The sequence below is a fragment of the Lichenostomus cassidix genome, chromosome 1 (genome assembly GCF_008360975.1).
Source record: "Lichenostomus cassidix isolate B80296 chromosome 1, HeHo_3.0, whole genome shotgun sequence".
In the NCBI taxonomy this organism is placed as follows: domain Eukaryota; kingdom Metazoa; phylum Chordata; class Aves; order Passeriformes; family Meliphagidae; genus Lichenostomus; species Lichenostomus cassidix.
The window spans coordinates 69,973,930-69,988,886 of NC_139479.1; the positions used below are offsets into that span (position 1 = coordinate 69,973,930).

At 36.8% G+C, this 14,957-nt stretch overlaps 1 protein-coding gene across 2 annotated transcripts in view; it reads left to right on the top strand.

Annotated features, from left to right (window-relative positions):
* Positions 1-14,957, top strand: part of MIPEP (mitochondrial intermediate peptidase) — a 68,456-nt gene that overhangs the window by 31,893 nt on the left and 21,606 nt on the right. Inside the window, exons 14-17 of one of the 2 annotated variants that reach the window (XM_085062819.1) lie at positions 113-222; positions 6,055-6,129; positions 8,485-8,529; positions 11,914-12,033. In XM_085062819.1, the coding sequence (XP_084918945.1) occupies positions 113-222; positions 6,055-6,129; positions 8,485-8,529; positions 11,914-12,033 (350 nt within the window). The remainder of the gene's footprint in view (positions 1-112; positions 223-6,054; positions 6,130-8,484; positions 8,530-11,913; positions 12,034-14,957) is intronic. The other variant, XM_085062829.1, reaches the window with a different exon arrangement.

The following is a 14,957-nucleotide window of genomic DNA, read 5'->3' on the forward strand; positions in this document are numbered from 1 at the left end:
ATTAAAGTTCACCAAAAGTCCAAACTGAAAGTTGCAAAACCTTTTAGGAAGAGTTAACTCTTTGTGTTAATGGAAATAGCAGATGCTAATTCTACAATTATTTTACCTCTAGGAACCAGATGTCCTACTGATTTTGCTGAAGTTCCCTCAATTCTGATGGAATACTTTGCAAATGACTATCGCGTGGTTAACCAGTTTGCAAGGCATTATAAAACAGGACAGGTAGGGAAAAATAATATGTAAAATACTGAAAATAGGAATAAATGTATTTAGAAAAAGAGTAATATTTACATATGTAATTTATTAATAATGTTTAAAGTAGAAATGAACAATAGAGAAAATTATTTTAGTATTATCATTTCAGTTATTGAGAAAAAAATATTAATATTGTCATTGCAAAAAAGATAACTGTAATCTGTGGGAGAATACTGGATTCTTACATGCAAGGTTGCAATTACATATTTAAAATTTTCAGCCTTTTTTGTGTACAAAATGTAGTAGGTAAACAACTTCTGTGTGGATCAAGTTATTTGGAATCCTTTAATATAATTACAGGTAAGTTATGACAAAAATAGAATTTGTCATAGAGCTCTCTTAAGTCAGTCTTAAAATAAAGCTCAGGTAGCGAATCATGGATGTAAATGGATATGATCTGCAGTGTTTTAAAAATTCCCATTTTTACCACAGTGTAGGACAGTGATTGAAATATTTTGTGATGGAAAACACACTGCTCTGCCTAGGATTGTCTTAGGATTAGGTAGATCCTGTCAGTCATGAATCTCTGCATTAAAACTCTGGTGCCTTTTTCGCATCAAGTTATTCTTTATCAGTCTACTGCAAAGAACTCCTTTCTGCAGGGTGTTTAGGGTATCTGTGCTCTTTGGAACAAGGTGACTTTCAGTGGTTGCTTTAAGACATGGCAATAGAAAATTATTTATATTTATACTGACATTTCAAAAATTCCTCCTAAATTGTGTAGTGTAACACTTCATTGGAGCTTTTTATCCAATACTAAGCAGTGTATTCCAGTATTATGGAAGTAGAATTATGTTTGCCTCCATTGAACAGTTAGGAAAGTACATCAAGTTCTACTTTAATAGATACTGTCTGAGAAATTTGCTCTGTAAATATTTTAGTATTATTTTTTCAACAGAGGAATCATTTCTGCGGAATTGCTTGCACTAAGAAAGTGTCTTTGAAAGCCGGGAGTTAAACGTGCTCAGTTCAGGAGTGTCGATCATTTCTATGCTTGAATACACATACAGAAATACTGCTTTGTAATGTTCTCTGTAAAGTTCCTGTAGTGTTTAAACACCATGGAGTTAATATGATTGTGTATGAGTTCAGAGAATGAACTTCACTAAAACATCTGAAGGAGATTTGTGGAACATTATTTATGGCTTTGTATTTTCAAAATGACTTAACAAATCTAAACCATGTTTAGTTTCAGTGCAAAAGCTAAGAACCAGACTCTGTGTCCCATTTGGCATTTCCATAAACTTTTTCTGTTTATTGGTGGTGAAATCTTCCCCTTTCAGAGAGCGATTGAGAGAGGTTTGATGTAGAAATTCAGTCTTGAAGGGGCTAAGGGTGGATTATGCTGGAAGATGAGAAGAGCCTGAAACTGCTCTGTGGCTCGAGAGCTTTGGATGGCTTCCTTTAAATTGCTTTTTAAAATTTTTAGAATGGATTTTTAAGCCATTATCCAACGTATATAAATCTGCTTTTGCTTATGTTGGTCCATCTAAGCTGATTATAAGAATCTGGTATCTGATTTCTGTGTCTGTCATTTAAATACAAATAGATTGAAGTAATCTCTTCTGTTCTTGAAATTTAGTGATCATTATAGCAATTACTTTTATGTGTTGTGTATATGTTACAAAGTACTTTGAGTTGGAAATTCCATCTCTCTTACATTTACAATTTCACAAAGATCTTTTTGGGGCTTATTTTCTCTCTTTGTTCTCTGATTAATTTTTTTGTTGTGCAGTTAGGAAATTCAATCTTTTTTCTGTTTCTCCAGTTTTTTATTTATTTGAAAGAGAAGTGAGTCCACTTTACCCCATTTCAAGAGGAAGTAAGGAAGGTGGATGAAAAAAGTTAAAATGTGAAAATTGTGAAACCATTTAATCCAAATGTTGTTTCATATGAGAACTTTCATTAATTTTCTTCTCATTAATTAAGAGACCGAGCTTTTCTGTGCTAGAAAGATCTTTTCTGCAACAACCGCACCAACAGAGCTCTGCTGGATTTTGACAGAAGGAGAGCTTTCTACTGACCCAGTTTGTGTAGGAGGCAATGCAGATAATTTGACAAAGCATCCTTCTTTTGACATTTCTGCATCTACACTATAGTTTTTGCATGTAGACTTCAGGTGCTGTGATTTTTAATAGTCCTACTGCGCATAATTGCATCAGAAAATTTTGTCAGCATAGTCTCAGCTTATGTTTGCCATTGCTATAAAAGCCAGTTGTGGAAGGACTCATCCTTGAGGATCTGCATGTAGGATCAGTGCTTATGCTTGTGGGAAGAGGAGGGGAAAGAGATGTTTTGATTAATAAAACATGTAAGCTGTTGAAAATTGTATTTCAGTAGCATTGCAGAAAAAGAAATTGATGGCCATACCTTCGAAGATGAGAGTGCAGTTAAATGGAGATCATGAGGATCTGGTCCAAAATATCTTGAAGTTTATAGAAAGCTTTCTCTGCCTTCTGTGCCTTTTGAAAGGTTGTGCTGTTGAGTACTGAGGAGTGGCAAAGCTTGCAAGCTCTTCTGTCAAAAGGAGCAATCTTTTGAACTTAGTTGAAAAAGCTGGCCAGTACAAATCTATTTGCTTCAAGAAAATAGCAAGCCTAATTTTCCTTTCATCTGAAAGATGACTCAAACCAAAAAATCCTTGAGATAAAATGAATGGAGAGGGCTGTGATAATTAGTTACTAAAGTTGAATTAGTCAGGTAAGCTCATGAAGTCAAGCCATACCAAAATGAGGGCATTACAGTGCTTAAGCAGACAATCTGGTGCATGGATGCCATTCCGTATCACTGTGATTGTTTGCTTAATTTCATTTGTAAAGTGCACAGATATGTGGTAGGTCTGAGCTAAATCATTTTAAGCTTGTGTGTCTTTGGAGGCTCTTTTGAACAAAGGCCAGTGTTTCAGCTGTTCAAATTTGAACTGAGTTCATTTTTCACAGAGATGGAATTACAAAGACAGTATTGTATTAGCATGATTACAAGAGTAAGCCCACAGATAGTAAATAATTGTAATGTGTTGCAGTTACTGCACAAGTATGCTTTGGGACACAGGGAATTCTGTTCTTTTAGCCACCATCAAAAACATGCTGAAAAATTCATTCCATGGTCTTAAAGTAACTTTTAATAGAGAAGGATGGAAAAGTAGACCTCAAAGTAAAGCTTGTAGTGTTTAAATTTAAAAAAATGAATGGTTATTCAGTTGATATAGTTTTAGCTGAAGCTCTGTGAAGTCTTTCTTTTAGAAGGACAGTTTCATTCTGGTTTTATCAGAGAGCTCATCCTTCAGGAGAAGTAAAATAAGAATGCTGATGCCTTTTTTAAATGCTTTTTCACTCAGTTGCTTATTAAGGAGCTGTGTCATTGTAATGGAAGAAGGAGGAATAGTTCTATTGCCTGTAATATTATGTGTTCCAGTTCAAGACCTCAGCATATCTGTGTGCGTGACATTCACAGAAACATAACTTGGAGAGGAGTTGTGATCTTTGAAAAACCCTCTGGAGTCAAATTTTGCTTCCCTGAGGTTTTAAGTATTAAAATCCCGAGGGTGTTTTGGAAAAAATAAGTGATCTATTTATCAATTGAAATTCTTTCAATTTAATCTAATTTTGGCAGTGTTTTTCTGGTGCCAAATTCTGCTTGGCTTGTGAATTATGAAAACAACACAGTCTTTGAGCCAGGTTAGAAACACTGATAGATTTAAAGAAAGACCCAAATGTTTTTTCTTTGCCTTTTTGTCAACAGGTGTAGTCATGAAAATGGCTTGTACTTTCTTGTTGATTTTAATCTGCTCAAACAGTTGAGCTTGCACTTCAAGGCACAGTAGATTGACATCGTTTGTTTGACATTAATATAGCTACAAAAAAAAGCTAAGAATTTTCTTGGAGTCTCTTGGTAAAATAACATATATTTTACTCAGTCTTTAGAAATTCCTCTTGCCATCATTTAATATAGATGAAATATAAAATTGAAAATCCATTATGTTGGAAGAGTTGGTTTGACCTTACTGCTAGGAGGGATCTTGGATTTAACACTCTTAAATGATAACTTTGTAAAACATAAGTACTTGCTGTTGCTAAGCTTTTGGGTTTTGTTCAGGTTTTTTAACACTGACAAATTACAATTTAAGAATTTCCATCTAGTTTTCTCACACTTTGCTCTATCCAACATACAGGTGCCCCTAGAAGAAATCAGTTTTGTTTAATTCCATGTTGTACTACTTTATTAGGAAAAGAATGCCTCCAAAAAGCTGCCAAAACTTGCTGATAGATTTTGTGCTTAACAAAATCTGTTCAAAATTCTATAGGTTCCCTTGTTGAAACCATGTTACTACAAACCCAGATGTACTTTAGTTCCAAGATGAAGAGGCATTGAAGGGTGTGCCTTACTTGTGTAAGAGGATGAAACAGACATTCATAGAACAAGGAGAATAATTGCCCAACTAAAATACTTAAACCAATTGTAACTTTTTTTTCTACTTCACTTGCTGTCTTATTAAATCCTATGATTCTATACCATGCTTGACCTAGCTAACTTTTGACTTGGGGAAGAGGTTGCAAGCCTTAGCAAGTACTGCATAAAGCAGCTGTGCAACTGGAGAATTTTTCTTACCTGCTCCAACTTTGAGATTCTAGAGTTAATTATTAACATTTTCTTCACTAAGGTGTAACTTCTCTAGAGCTGGGTGAACAGCTCTATTTTCTACAGCTCTATTCTGTGAGCATTGTTTGTCTTGAAATCATACAATTTGCAGAGAATCTAAACATATGGCTCTGTCATATCTGTAGACTTTCTTGTATTATTTCTTGAACACTTGAATACACTATAAAAGCATATGTACCATTTTAGAGTCAAGTTTAATACCTAGCATCTCTATTGCATTATACAACTTGTAGTACCTTTCTTAGTATTTTAGCAAGAATGCAGTTACTTTAATAATTTTAATTTGTTTGGTTAAAGGGTTAAGGAAGCTGCTAGCAAAAAAAAAAAAAAAGAAAATGTTTGTTAGAAAAAAATGTCATTAAAAGCTTCAGAAAGTGGTGGAAGAAGTGTAAGGTCAAGCATTTATAAACACATATTCTTAAAAATCTGTCATTAAAGTCTTTGGACTTCGCAGACATCTGGATGGAAAGTCAAAAAGTTTGCTTAATGATTTGCAAAGTATTTGTGACTTTCAGTATGTGGTGGAATGGATAATTTTATTGCCATTGATGTGGAATAAGTTCAACTTTGTTAAAAATTTCAAAGGGTAGTTATTTACTGTTCAGTACAACTAAATATTTTTATGTGGGCTAGGGTAGAAGGTCTGATGACTGTCTCAGTTGAAGTTATGAAAACCCAGTATTACTAATCTTAGTATTATGACTTATATGGGCCTCTGTGTAATCCAAGTGAACTCTGCTCAAAGCTCACAGGAGAATTTGTTATAATATCTGCTTTTGAGACATGATGATCTGTAAGGGCTTTAACTGCCCCAATCTGTTCTTTATTTCTAAAATAGTAGTATTTTTAACAGGCGTAGAAGGGAATATGGAATCACTTTATAGAAAAACAAACAGATTTCACAGAGTGATTTCTCTATTGCTGTGTGGATTAATGCTGATTTCTTAATTGGCCTTTTAAAGCTTCGCTCAGCAAATATTTCCTTCCTCAATGCAAAGCACTTTAAGTATGTTTTTATTACCACCAGGTGTTTGGGGTTTTTTTCTATCTTCAGCCTCTTCTAGTAACTAGCTATTTAAATACTATTTACAAATATACAATAATTCTAAATGTGATCAGATTTTTTTTGTGTTATTCAAGCCGCTCCCAAAGAACATGGTGTCAAGACTATGTGAGTCCAAAAAGGTGTGTGCTGCAGCTGATATGCAACTCCAGGTATGTTCTTTGCATTCTAATTTCTACTCTCTATTCAGAACTTAAAGAACATATTTTAGTTCTTAAAATTTTACCAATTTTTTTATTTTAATATAGATGTGTTATCTAAGTATATGCAAATTAATTAAAATTAATTCATTTTTATATTAACTGTCATGTTTGTTTTTCTGAACATATTCTGTGCTGTCTGCTTAAACCTAAATGCCTAAATCAATAGGAAAATATAATGAAAACCACTGTTTTTAAAAATGTTTGGATTATCGGAATTCCCAAATGTGATTTAAGGTTGAATTCTTAAATTAACGGAATCACTTAAGGACAACTTGCAGTAGAGGAAGTATTGTGTATCTTGGATCAATAAAATGGAGCAGGACTGACAGATGCAGGCTACCATAGTAAAATCAAACCAGCACATTTGTTTACTAGAATGTGATTTGAGCTCCTTGTCTTCTGCAGCTCCAGATGAAAGTGGCCACTGGTCACAACAAAATTGCTGGATGAGCTATAAGGATGTAAGACTTCCCTCTCACAGTGTTAGGAGAAGTAACTAAATGCATAAACCTTTATTTTCTGTGGGTAGGTGTTACTGATCAATCATTTCTGTAAACAATCAGTGATGCTGTTCTTCAAATAAAGTAAAGGAAATTAGTTTTCTATCTAAAATGGTATTTGGTCTTCTTCAGTCCTGCAACAGCAGTTCTCAGATGTGTACAGCAGCATTAGAATCCTGCCAAGTTTTTTTACAGTGAGAATTTGGCTGCATTTAGTGTGCTACAAGGTTTTGCTGTGTGATTTTTGTGATTTTGTTTTCTTCTTTGTTTTACCTTAAGCCTGAAGCATATAGTTTTTCCTTTTACAGTTAACCTGGTGTTCAGGTGAGATAACTCTGCTAGTACCTTAGTAAAGGTTAGTTACAGAGATGTGGAATGAAACAAATTTACATATATTTGTAATTTTTCCATTTAAGAAGTGGCCAAATGATCATAACGCTGTCTACAAACATGATTTGGGCTGGTTAACTGAATTTGATCTAAAGAGAAACTTAAATATTTGCAGTTTTCTCTGTGCAGCTACATACAGTGATTTAAAACTAATCAGAAGTCTGGAGTGTGGACCTGTAAATTGTATGCGTGTCATTTACACTAATCAAGGCCAGACTGAACACTGTTTTCACTGTATACATGTATTTTTCATTGGTTAAACTTAATGGACTTTTGTGCTTTCAGTGCACTGCTGGCTGTTAGCAGCCAGTGTTGGCTGAGCAGGTGCTGCCTGTGGCTGCACCTTCGTGACGTGAAAATATAACTGCACCCTCTCTGCAGGTTTGATTTTGAAATGCACCCTCCTGGCTTTGAAAGATACTCATAGAGACAGATGATAATCCAGAAAGAGTGTGGGAAAGAATAGAAATAATTCATACAGGAGGTTTTTATTGGAAAAAGAACAATTCTGGATTGAAATAAAATTTATACTGTGAATGCTTAATTGTGGACCTTTATTCATGACAGCACAATATGTGTACACATTAGTAACCACCAAAGTGTTGATCAAGTCCTTTCACAGGCACCTATTCTCTTCTGGTGTCTCTGTCCATAAGAGCTGTACATAGATCTGACAGATTTCCTTTCAACTTTTAATATGTATTTCCTATAACCTTGTCAAGGTTTGAGACCAAGTTGCCATTGTGGAGGCTGAATGGGCTTGGATATCAAGTCACAAATATATTCACAAGTGATGTGGCCTCCTGTCCTGTGGCACAGGAGAGAGTATTCCCAAAGGAGAAGTCATTGCATCAGTTGCTTGCTGGTAGTGCCCCTGGTGTAATGCCCCTGGTGTAATGCCCTTGCTGCTGTTTTTCCTCAGCTGCTCCTGGGGCCTCTGTAGAGTCTGTCTTGGAGTGACTCCACACCCCATGGCTCAAGAACTGGGGAGGGAATGCTCACTTCTGGTGGGCTCAAGTTCCCGTGGGTGCTTAATGATTGACTGGTGCTGGTAATGTTGTGGTGATTAAGCAGGCTGCTTGCCCTCGAATTGCTCTTGTGTAACTAATGTTCAACCACTTTCAACCTGTGCCAAATGACCACAATGCCATACTGAATAATATTATTAATTTCCTACTTTCAGCACTGTGTTTTTGGAGATGCCAGATGTCAAACCTGCAGAAGTGTGCACTCATTTCAAAGAGACAGATTGACAGAGCTGTTCTGTTTAATAATTCAGAAAAAAATGTCCCAGAGAAGTTGACTACATGGCAGATATAAAGCTAATACAATCCTTTGTAGAAGTGCCTGTTGTTACTCATACAGATTAAAAAGAATCATAATTCATTGCACCAAAATGTATTTTAATCTGCAGGTGCCAAAGTATATATGTGCTACTAGCTATATGCCTGGAAAAACTGTGAATGATTATTCTAATACCTTTCCTTCAGACTTTGTGAAGGCTATATTCTGTATTGATGACTAGATGCTATGTTAGCTATATTTGACTTTTAAAAGAAGAAAACATGCGGACAAATATTTCAATGGTGTGGAAAACACCTGGAGGTTATTTTGTGGTCTGTTCAGGAAATAAGTCTATTGGCATGTGAAAGTAAGAAATATTGCTGCTTCTTCATAACTGTAATACTTCTGAATTTCCTTTTAGGTCGTGTAATCAGTTACTCAGAAGGAAAGATAGGAGAGTCCATACATCATCTCCTAAGGCTTTTGCCAGGCAGATTGAGTCTCAGAGTTTTTCAGTCAGTAGTAACTTCACTGGAAAATGCCTAAGTATTTGTGTATTAATGCTATTAAGCAGACAAGGAGCTAGAAAGAACTGGAATCAAGTGAAACTAATAAATACCAATGTAAGTGCAAAATAGAGAGACAATATGAAGATACATAACTATTTGGTGGCCTTTTAATATTTTTTGGTCTTTTGAGAAATGTTTTTTACTGAAATTAAAAATCATCTTCTATCTTCTGATTGATATTTAATATTAGCTTGCTCCTCAGCAATATCACCTAAAATCCTGTGGTCCTGGGATGTGTCTCCCTTCCCCATTTCAAAGGCCTGTGTAAACACACAGAACTGTGGTTGGTAGATGGAAATTCATATGGGTATAAAGTTCATCCAAGTTTATTTTCAGGGTTGGTTTTTAAAACTGTGCTGTCCAGGTGGCCTGGCTCATAGCTTTCTTCCCACACTTTGCAAGTGCCAGGATCAAGGGAGAGCTTATAGCAGACTGCAGTGAGTCATTTCCCTATCACCACATTGTTCTGTAGGCAGAACATTTCACTGGCCTTCAGCTGACATTTCCCTACTTCCTGGCTGTGAGTTGAGCTTTATCTCTGCCTTCTTGACCACAAACTACTTGACTCCAAATTTCACTTTAGAGAAGGTCCACTGCAGGGCAGATGCAGCTCCCCCATCTTGTGAGGAACACTGAAGAGCATCTGCAGACTGGTGCTAACAAAGATGGGAGATAAAAAAAGAGGATCAAGTCTGTGCTGAAGCTGGACGCTAAAGTCTATTGTCAGATGCTGAAGTTCCTCATGTTTGATTGGGGTTTTTTAGAGAGGAGAGGGGAGGTTGGTGTGAAATGACTCCTGCAGAGTTACAAAGGCCTAGGGTGACAGGAGAAAGTGATTTTTCTAGGATTATTACATCAGGTAATTTTCAGGTCTCTTTATGGTACTTACTGGAGGTCATACTCTCAGTTACCCTTGCTACAATAAATGCTGTAGCTTTTGCTAAACTCTGTAAAAAAATGAATGGGGTTCTGGAGACTAGGAATGCAAAGCCATTGTAAAGCTTGTTTCTCTTCTTCAATAAGAGTTAACAAGTATTCTATATTTTGCAGTCTAGTGTAAGTTCCTCTTTAGATTTTTAGCTTTTCACAATATAATTATGGAAAATCTAGAATAGCCCTGGAAAGTTTTAGTTTTAAAAAATAAAGTACTCATTGTTTGCCATTTGGTGTAGTGTCTTCATGGAGTTAACTTCTGAACAGATAGTTGCTGCCTACTCTGGGTTTGTAGATGAGCAATGTTGAGGAATGCCTCAACATTGTCTTGTTCAGTGTTGCTATCTGGAACACAAAATTTGCAATGTCATTAATGGGTGATTGTGCAAGTTGAGTCTTACTGACTTCTCATTAGCCGTGTAGGAAGCAAGCAGGAAACCTAGGAGTAGCTCCTGCAGTCACAACTTATTCACCCCCCTCCTTACAACCCTCAGTTTTTCTTGGAAAAAAGTCAATGTCCACATTTATTATTTGTCAAGAGACTCTGTCAAAGACTTTATCAGAATTCTGTATGTCAGAAAAAAGCTTATTCAAACAGAAGGCATATGCTTCTTTAGAAACAGTCAACATTTTGTTGAAAACACGTTGTATCCAAAACAAATTAAATATGCTGAATTCTGATAAAATATTAAAGAGTTCAGAATGGTTTGTACTAAAATTTCTTAGTAAGAACCTTTTCAGAGGTTCAATGGGTTACTTATATGACATAAAACATCCGAACAACTTTTGCTCCATAAAATTTTGTGGCTATAATTCCTGGAACAGTGTCACTGGGGATGGTATTGCACCCTGGGGGTGTGACTGGGCCTGGATCTCTGGCCAAATTATTTGCTTCATTCCTTGTACAAAAGCTTTTTGAGGTTCCTCATTGTCGACTTTCCTATAAAGTGTGCCTACCGCAGGATGACCTGACCCAAACTCTTCCCTTAAACATCTGGATCCATCAGCCTTCTCAAAAATATCTTGTGTTGCACAGCAGCGAGTGTGCTCTGTCTTCCTTGCACTTCCACAGAATAGGAAATCTTCATACTAAAAACAAAAGCTGCAGTCATTTCCAGTGATGGCACACACAGAGCCTTGGCACTGTCTTCTGTCCATGCCTGTTTCCTGTTACAGTGTCAGGTACTCTGCTTTGCGGTCTGTGCTTGGAAGGTCTTTTTAATGGTGCTGCTTTCCCTCTCTCCAAACACCTCAGTAATTAGTCATGGACCTGCATACTGCTGTAGTTCTCATGCTTCTGCATAAAAATTGCTCATGAAGCAGCTCTTACTCCTGACAAAGTACCCTCCTGGTGCAGTGTACACTTGGGCTAAGCTTACACTTCAGCAATTTATTGCTCTGATGGGGAGAGCTAAAATAAAGGGAAAATCTGCCTTAGTACTACACTGTTGCAGGGCTCTAGCAGAAGCTCAGTAGCATCAGCATCTCTGTGTAGTAGGTGTGGTGCTTTTAGGTCAGAGGTTGGATTTGATAATCTTGGAGGTCTTTTCCAAACTCCATGATTCTGTAATTCTTATGTTCACTGCCTAAGCCATAACTTGCCCCTGCAGGGGTGAGGTGTTCTCACTGGCTTTGTGCACACATCTTGAAATAGCTTATTTTGCAGTGTCCACTTAAATAACTTCAAAATAACTTCAGTAACTTAAACATGGGTTTTTTATTAAATCTGTTAAAAAATACTCTTATTGAAAAGGGGAATTGCTGGAGGGCCTTAGGGACAGGTCTTAATTTATTTAAAAATGCAGACAATTTATTACTGCCAGTGTGCTAAGGGACCTAAACATGGATTTATGATAGGTCATGATGGTGGTGGTTGGTGTACTCCAAAAACCTGTTTCTCTCCTTGTATGCTATACTAATAATAGAAGATTTACAAAACCATATACATTTAAACTATTCCTTCTCCCTAGTCCATCTCTCATGTTCTTTTCTAAGTGTCTGTTTTGGTTTTCATATGCCAATAATGTGCCAAAGACAAATGCATTTTCTCTCTTCAGGTATTTTATGCTGTCTTGGACCAAATCTACCATGGTAAACACCCTCTAAAAAAGTCAACCACAGAAATTTTAAAGGAAACACAGGAGAAAGTTTATGGATTGCCATATGTACCCAATACAGTGAGTAGCAACAGAATAAATTTACGAACTGCATCTTTTCTTTCATAGCATATTAATACCCCTCCCTCTCCCTGATCCTTGCCCTGCACGCTCACATGTTTATTGTTGTATTGTTACATTGAAAGAGTTTTCTTTCTTTCACTCACTTTAACCAGCGAGTAGGGTGTTGGAAATCAAAATTTAATTAATGTACTTGTTTTTCTATAGGTGTAGTCTTGTAATGATGAACTTCATTACTTTGCCTTTATTTTCTTATTAAAGAAGGCACTGGAAACAATATATTGGAAAGAGGGTTTATTCTAGCTTTCCAAAAGACTGCTTATAAAAGAAAGCAAAACACTGTGCTGCACATTGGTGTTTGTATACCATCAGCATGAGAGAAAGTGGGAAGTGAGAATTGGAAGTGTGTTTTCCTCTCTGTATTCCTGTGACCTTTGTCATGTCATTTATCCTTTCACGTGTTATCTGCAAGTGCAAAGCTTTGAGTTCTACTGAGCTGTGTAATTTTGATCTTCATCACAACAGGTGTTCTGTACTTCATGTGACAGCCAAAGATGCAATTTGCATAGACAGTAGTAATGGGATTTCCTGGTTTTTCTGAAGCTGAAAAACCAGGAGGCCAGGCTCCCACCTGGAGCCTGGCCTCCTGGTCACTGTTTGACTCTATGGTCAGAATACCCAAATCCTTCTCCGGCTGCTCAGAAAATGTACTTTTCTCCTTAGCAAAATGTGTCTTTCCTTCTCTGAGGAGGATGTTGAGTGATCCATTTCCTCGTCAAAACTGTACTGCCACTGCTCACACCTTCAAAAGTGTGTAACATCTTGTAGTGAGGCTATGACCATTATGAAGCGGGACATCAAGTTTTGGCCTGGAATTTTATCCCAGCAAAATGTGCTGTGAACTTCTGAATTGTCAGAAAGTCTATGCTTACATTTACTGAATGTAAAATTAGTGTCAAAAACTACTCGAGAACTGTAAGGCAATTTAAACTTCAGTACAACATTGTAAAAAATTGCAATAGAATACTGTTAGTACTCTGTAGAGTAATTAATCTCTGTAGTTTGTTTTGCTGTCCTTTGCTGTTCTTTCTTCCAAACTTAAGACGTATTTCTAGTTTAATTTGCAGTCCAGATAAAAAAAAAAAAAACATTGAAAATAAAGGTTGGGGTTTTTAAGTGAAGAGAATATATTTCTTCCTTTCATTTGATTTCACAGCTAGATATTGAAATGCGGTAGTAGGGACCAGTTTTTATTTTTGTCTGTCATTTGTCTAGGTACATGGAGAGCTGGCAGAGAAAACAAAGTCTTTCGATTATTTGAATTTTATCTGTTCTCTATACATTTAGATTCAGTTATGTATTACTAAGTCAGGCTTCTTTATCTTAAGTTAGTGGTGTTGGATAAGAGTAATTCTTCCTTAGTGAAGATCTTCACTGCATTAATGTGATTTTTCTGTAGCAGCATTGTCTGTCAGGGCTGCAAGCATCTGTTATTATCTCTTCCTCTAACTAATTCCCTCTTACTGCTCTTGACAGGTAAGTAAATTTAGCAAATATCTTCTGAATGCACTTGGTTAGGCTCCAGTCTTATTGTGCAGACTCATTTTCTGAAGTAGAGCCACAGCATATGTCTTCAGCAGATGAGTTTCTGTCATTCTCAGGGACAGCTCAAATAATAGGACAATTTGCATGCATCTTTTTGTTACAGTGCTTTGGAAATGAGGCATATAAACTACACCTATTGAGCAAATGCTGCTGCACCTATGGGGTATTCCTATTTAAGGTAAACCTAAGCATTATGTGTTATGTGCCATCAGTAGGAGGGATAGTGCAAAAAAAGTGTTGAGGTCTAGTTTTGCCATTCAAATAGGTTTTACAGGCACTGGGGCAGCTGGCATTGCACACAGTAGTGTTTGTGTTGGTACGGATGGGAGCAGGAGCTAGTGCCATGTGCAAGGCAGAAAGGACGGCAGATGGAAGCACAGGGAAACAGCATTCCACAAGACTTTGTTTGTCTGAGTAATGCAAATTTCAGTTTCTGGTTGGCCACTGCTTATCTGTTCAAAAGTTTACAGGGTTTACTGCTGGCTCCTGGAGGATGAAATTCCACTGGGATTTCATTGCTCTGTTACTGAATCCAGAAGCTGATGACTGCCAGGCAGGGAACAAGAAAATGTATCTGCCTGTTTTTATAGTGTCTGGCAGTTTTGTTGCCAGAGGAGGTTGGTGTTACTGAGTTTGGAAAATGAATAGCAATTTTACTGAGGCTGGATTCTTGAGTCCTTGTGATAAATTTAAAAAGCAACCAGTCTTCCTTTCGGCTCTTCTAAGAAAGCAAGATAAATTAATAATGACCACATTTTTTCCAGCCATTTCTTCCTGAATATACTTGGTGTCAAACTCTATGCACTGTGGGGAATTCAGTACTGCTCTGATTTTGTTCCAAACTTTTCTTCAAATCATAGCTTATTTCTTACTGCTTGTGAAATCAGTTTTCATTTATTATGGCCTGCTTTGCAGTTGAGGATACTGTCAGCGTTTAGAGTGTCTCCCCTGGTCTCTCTACCTTTGTCTCCAGGATGCCCAGGGAGGCTTCTGAAAATGTATCGGGTGACCCTTTGATCAACCTGAGACATGATCAAAGTTTCTTCCCATAGTCTGTTGCTTAGTCCCCTCATGTCCCCTAGGTTCAGACTTGAAAACTACTTTCCTTTGAGACAGTCATCAAAACTTAATGATACGCCATTGCTAGCCCTTTGCCAAGCATAATAATTCCCATCTCCTGCTGTGGGTTTTGGTTCAATAGTGTAACAAAAAATGACACACAGCGTAAACAGACTCTGCAATGATAGTGGAGTTTGCAGCCTCCTGCAGTTATAGGAAAGAGCTCTCAATAATGAAGTGGTTGTACAATAAACACCAGC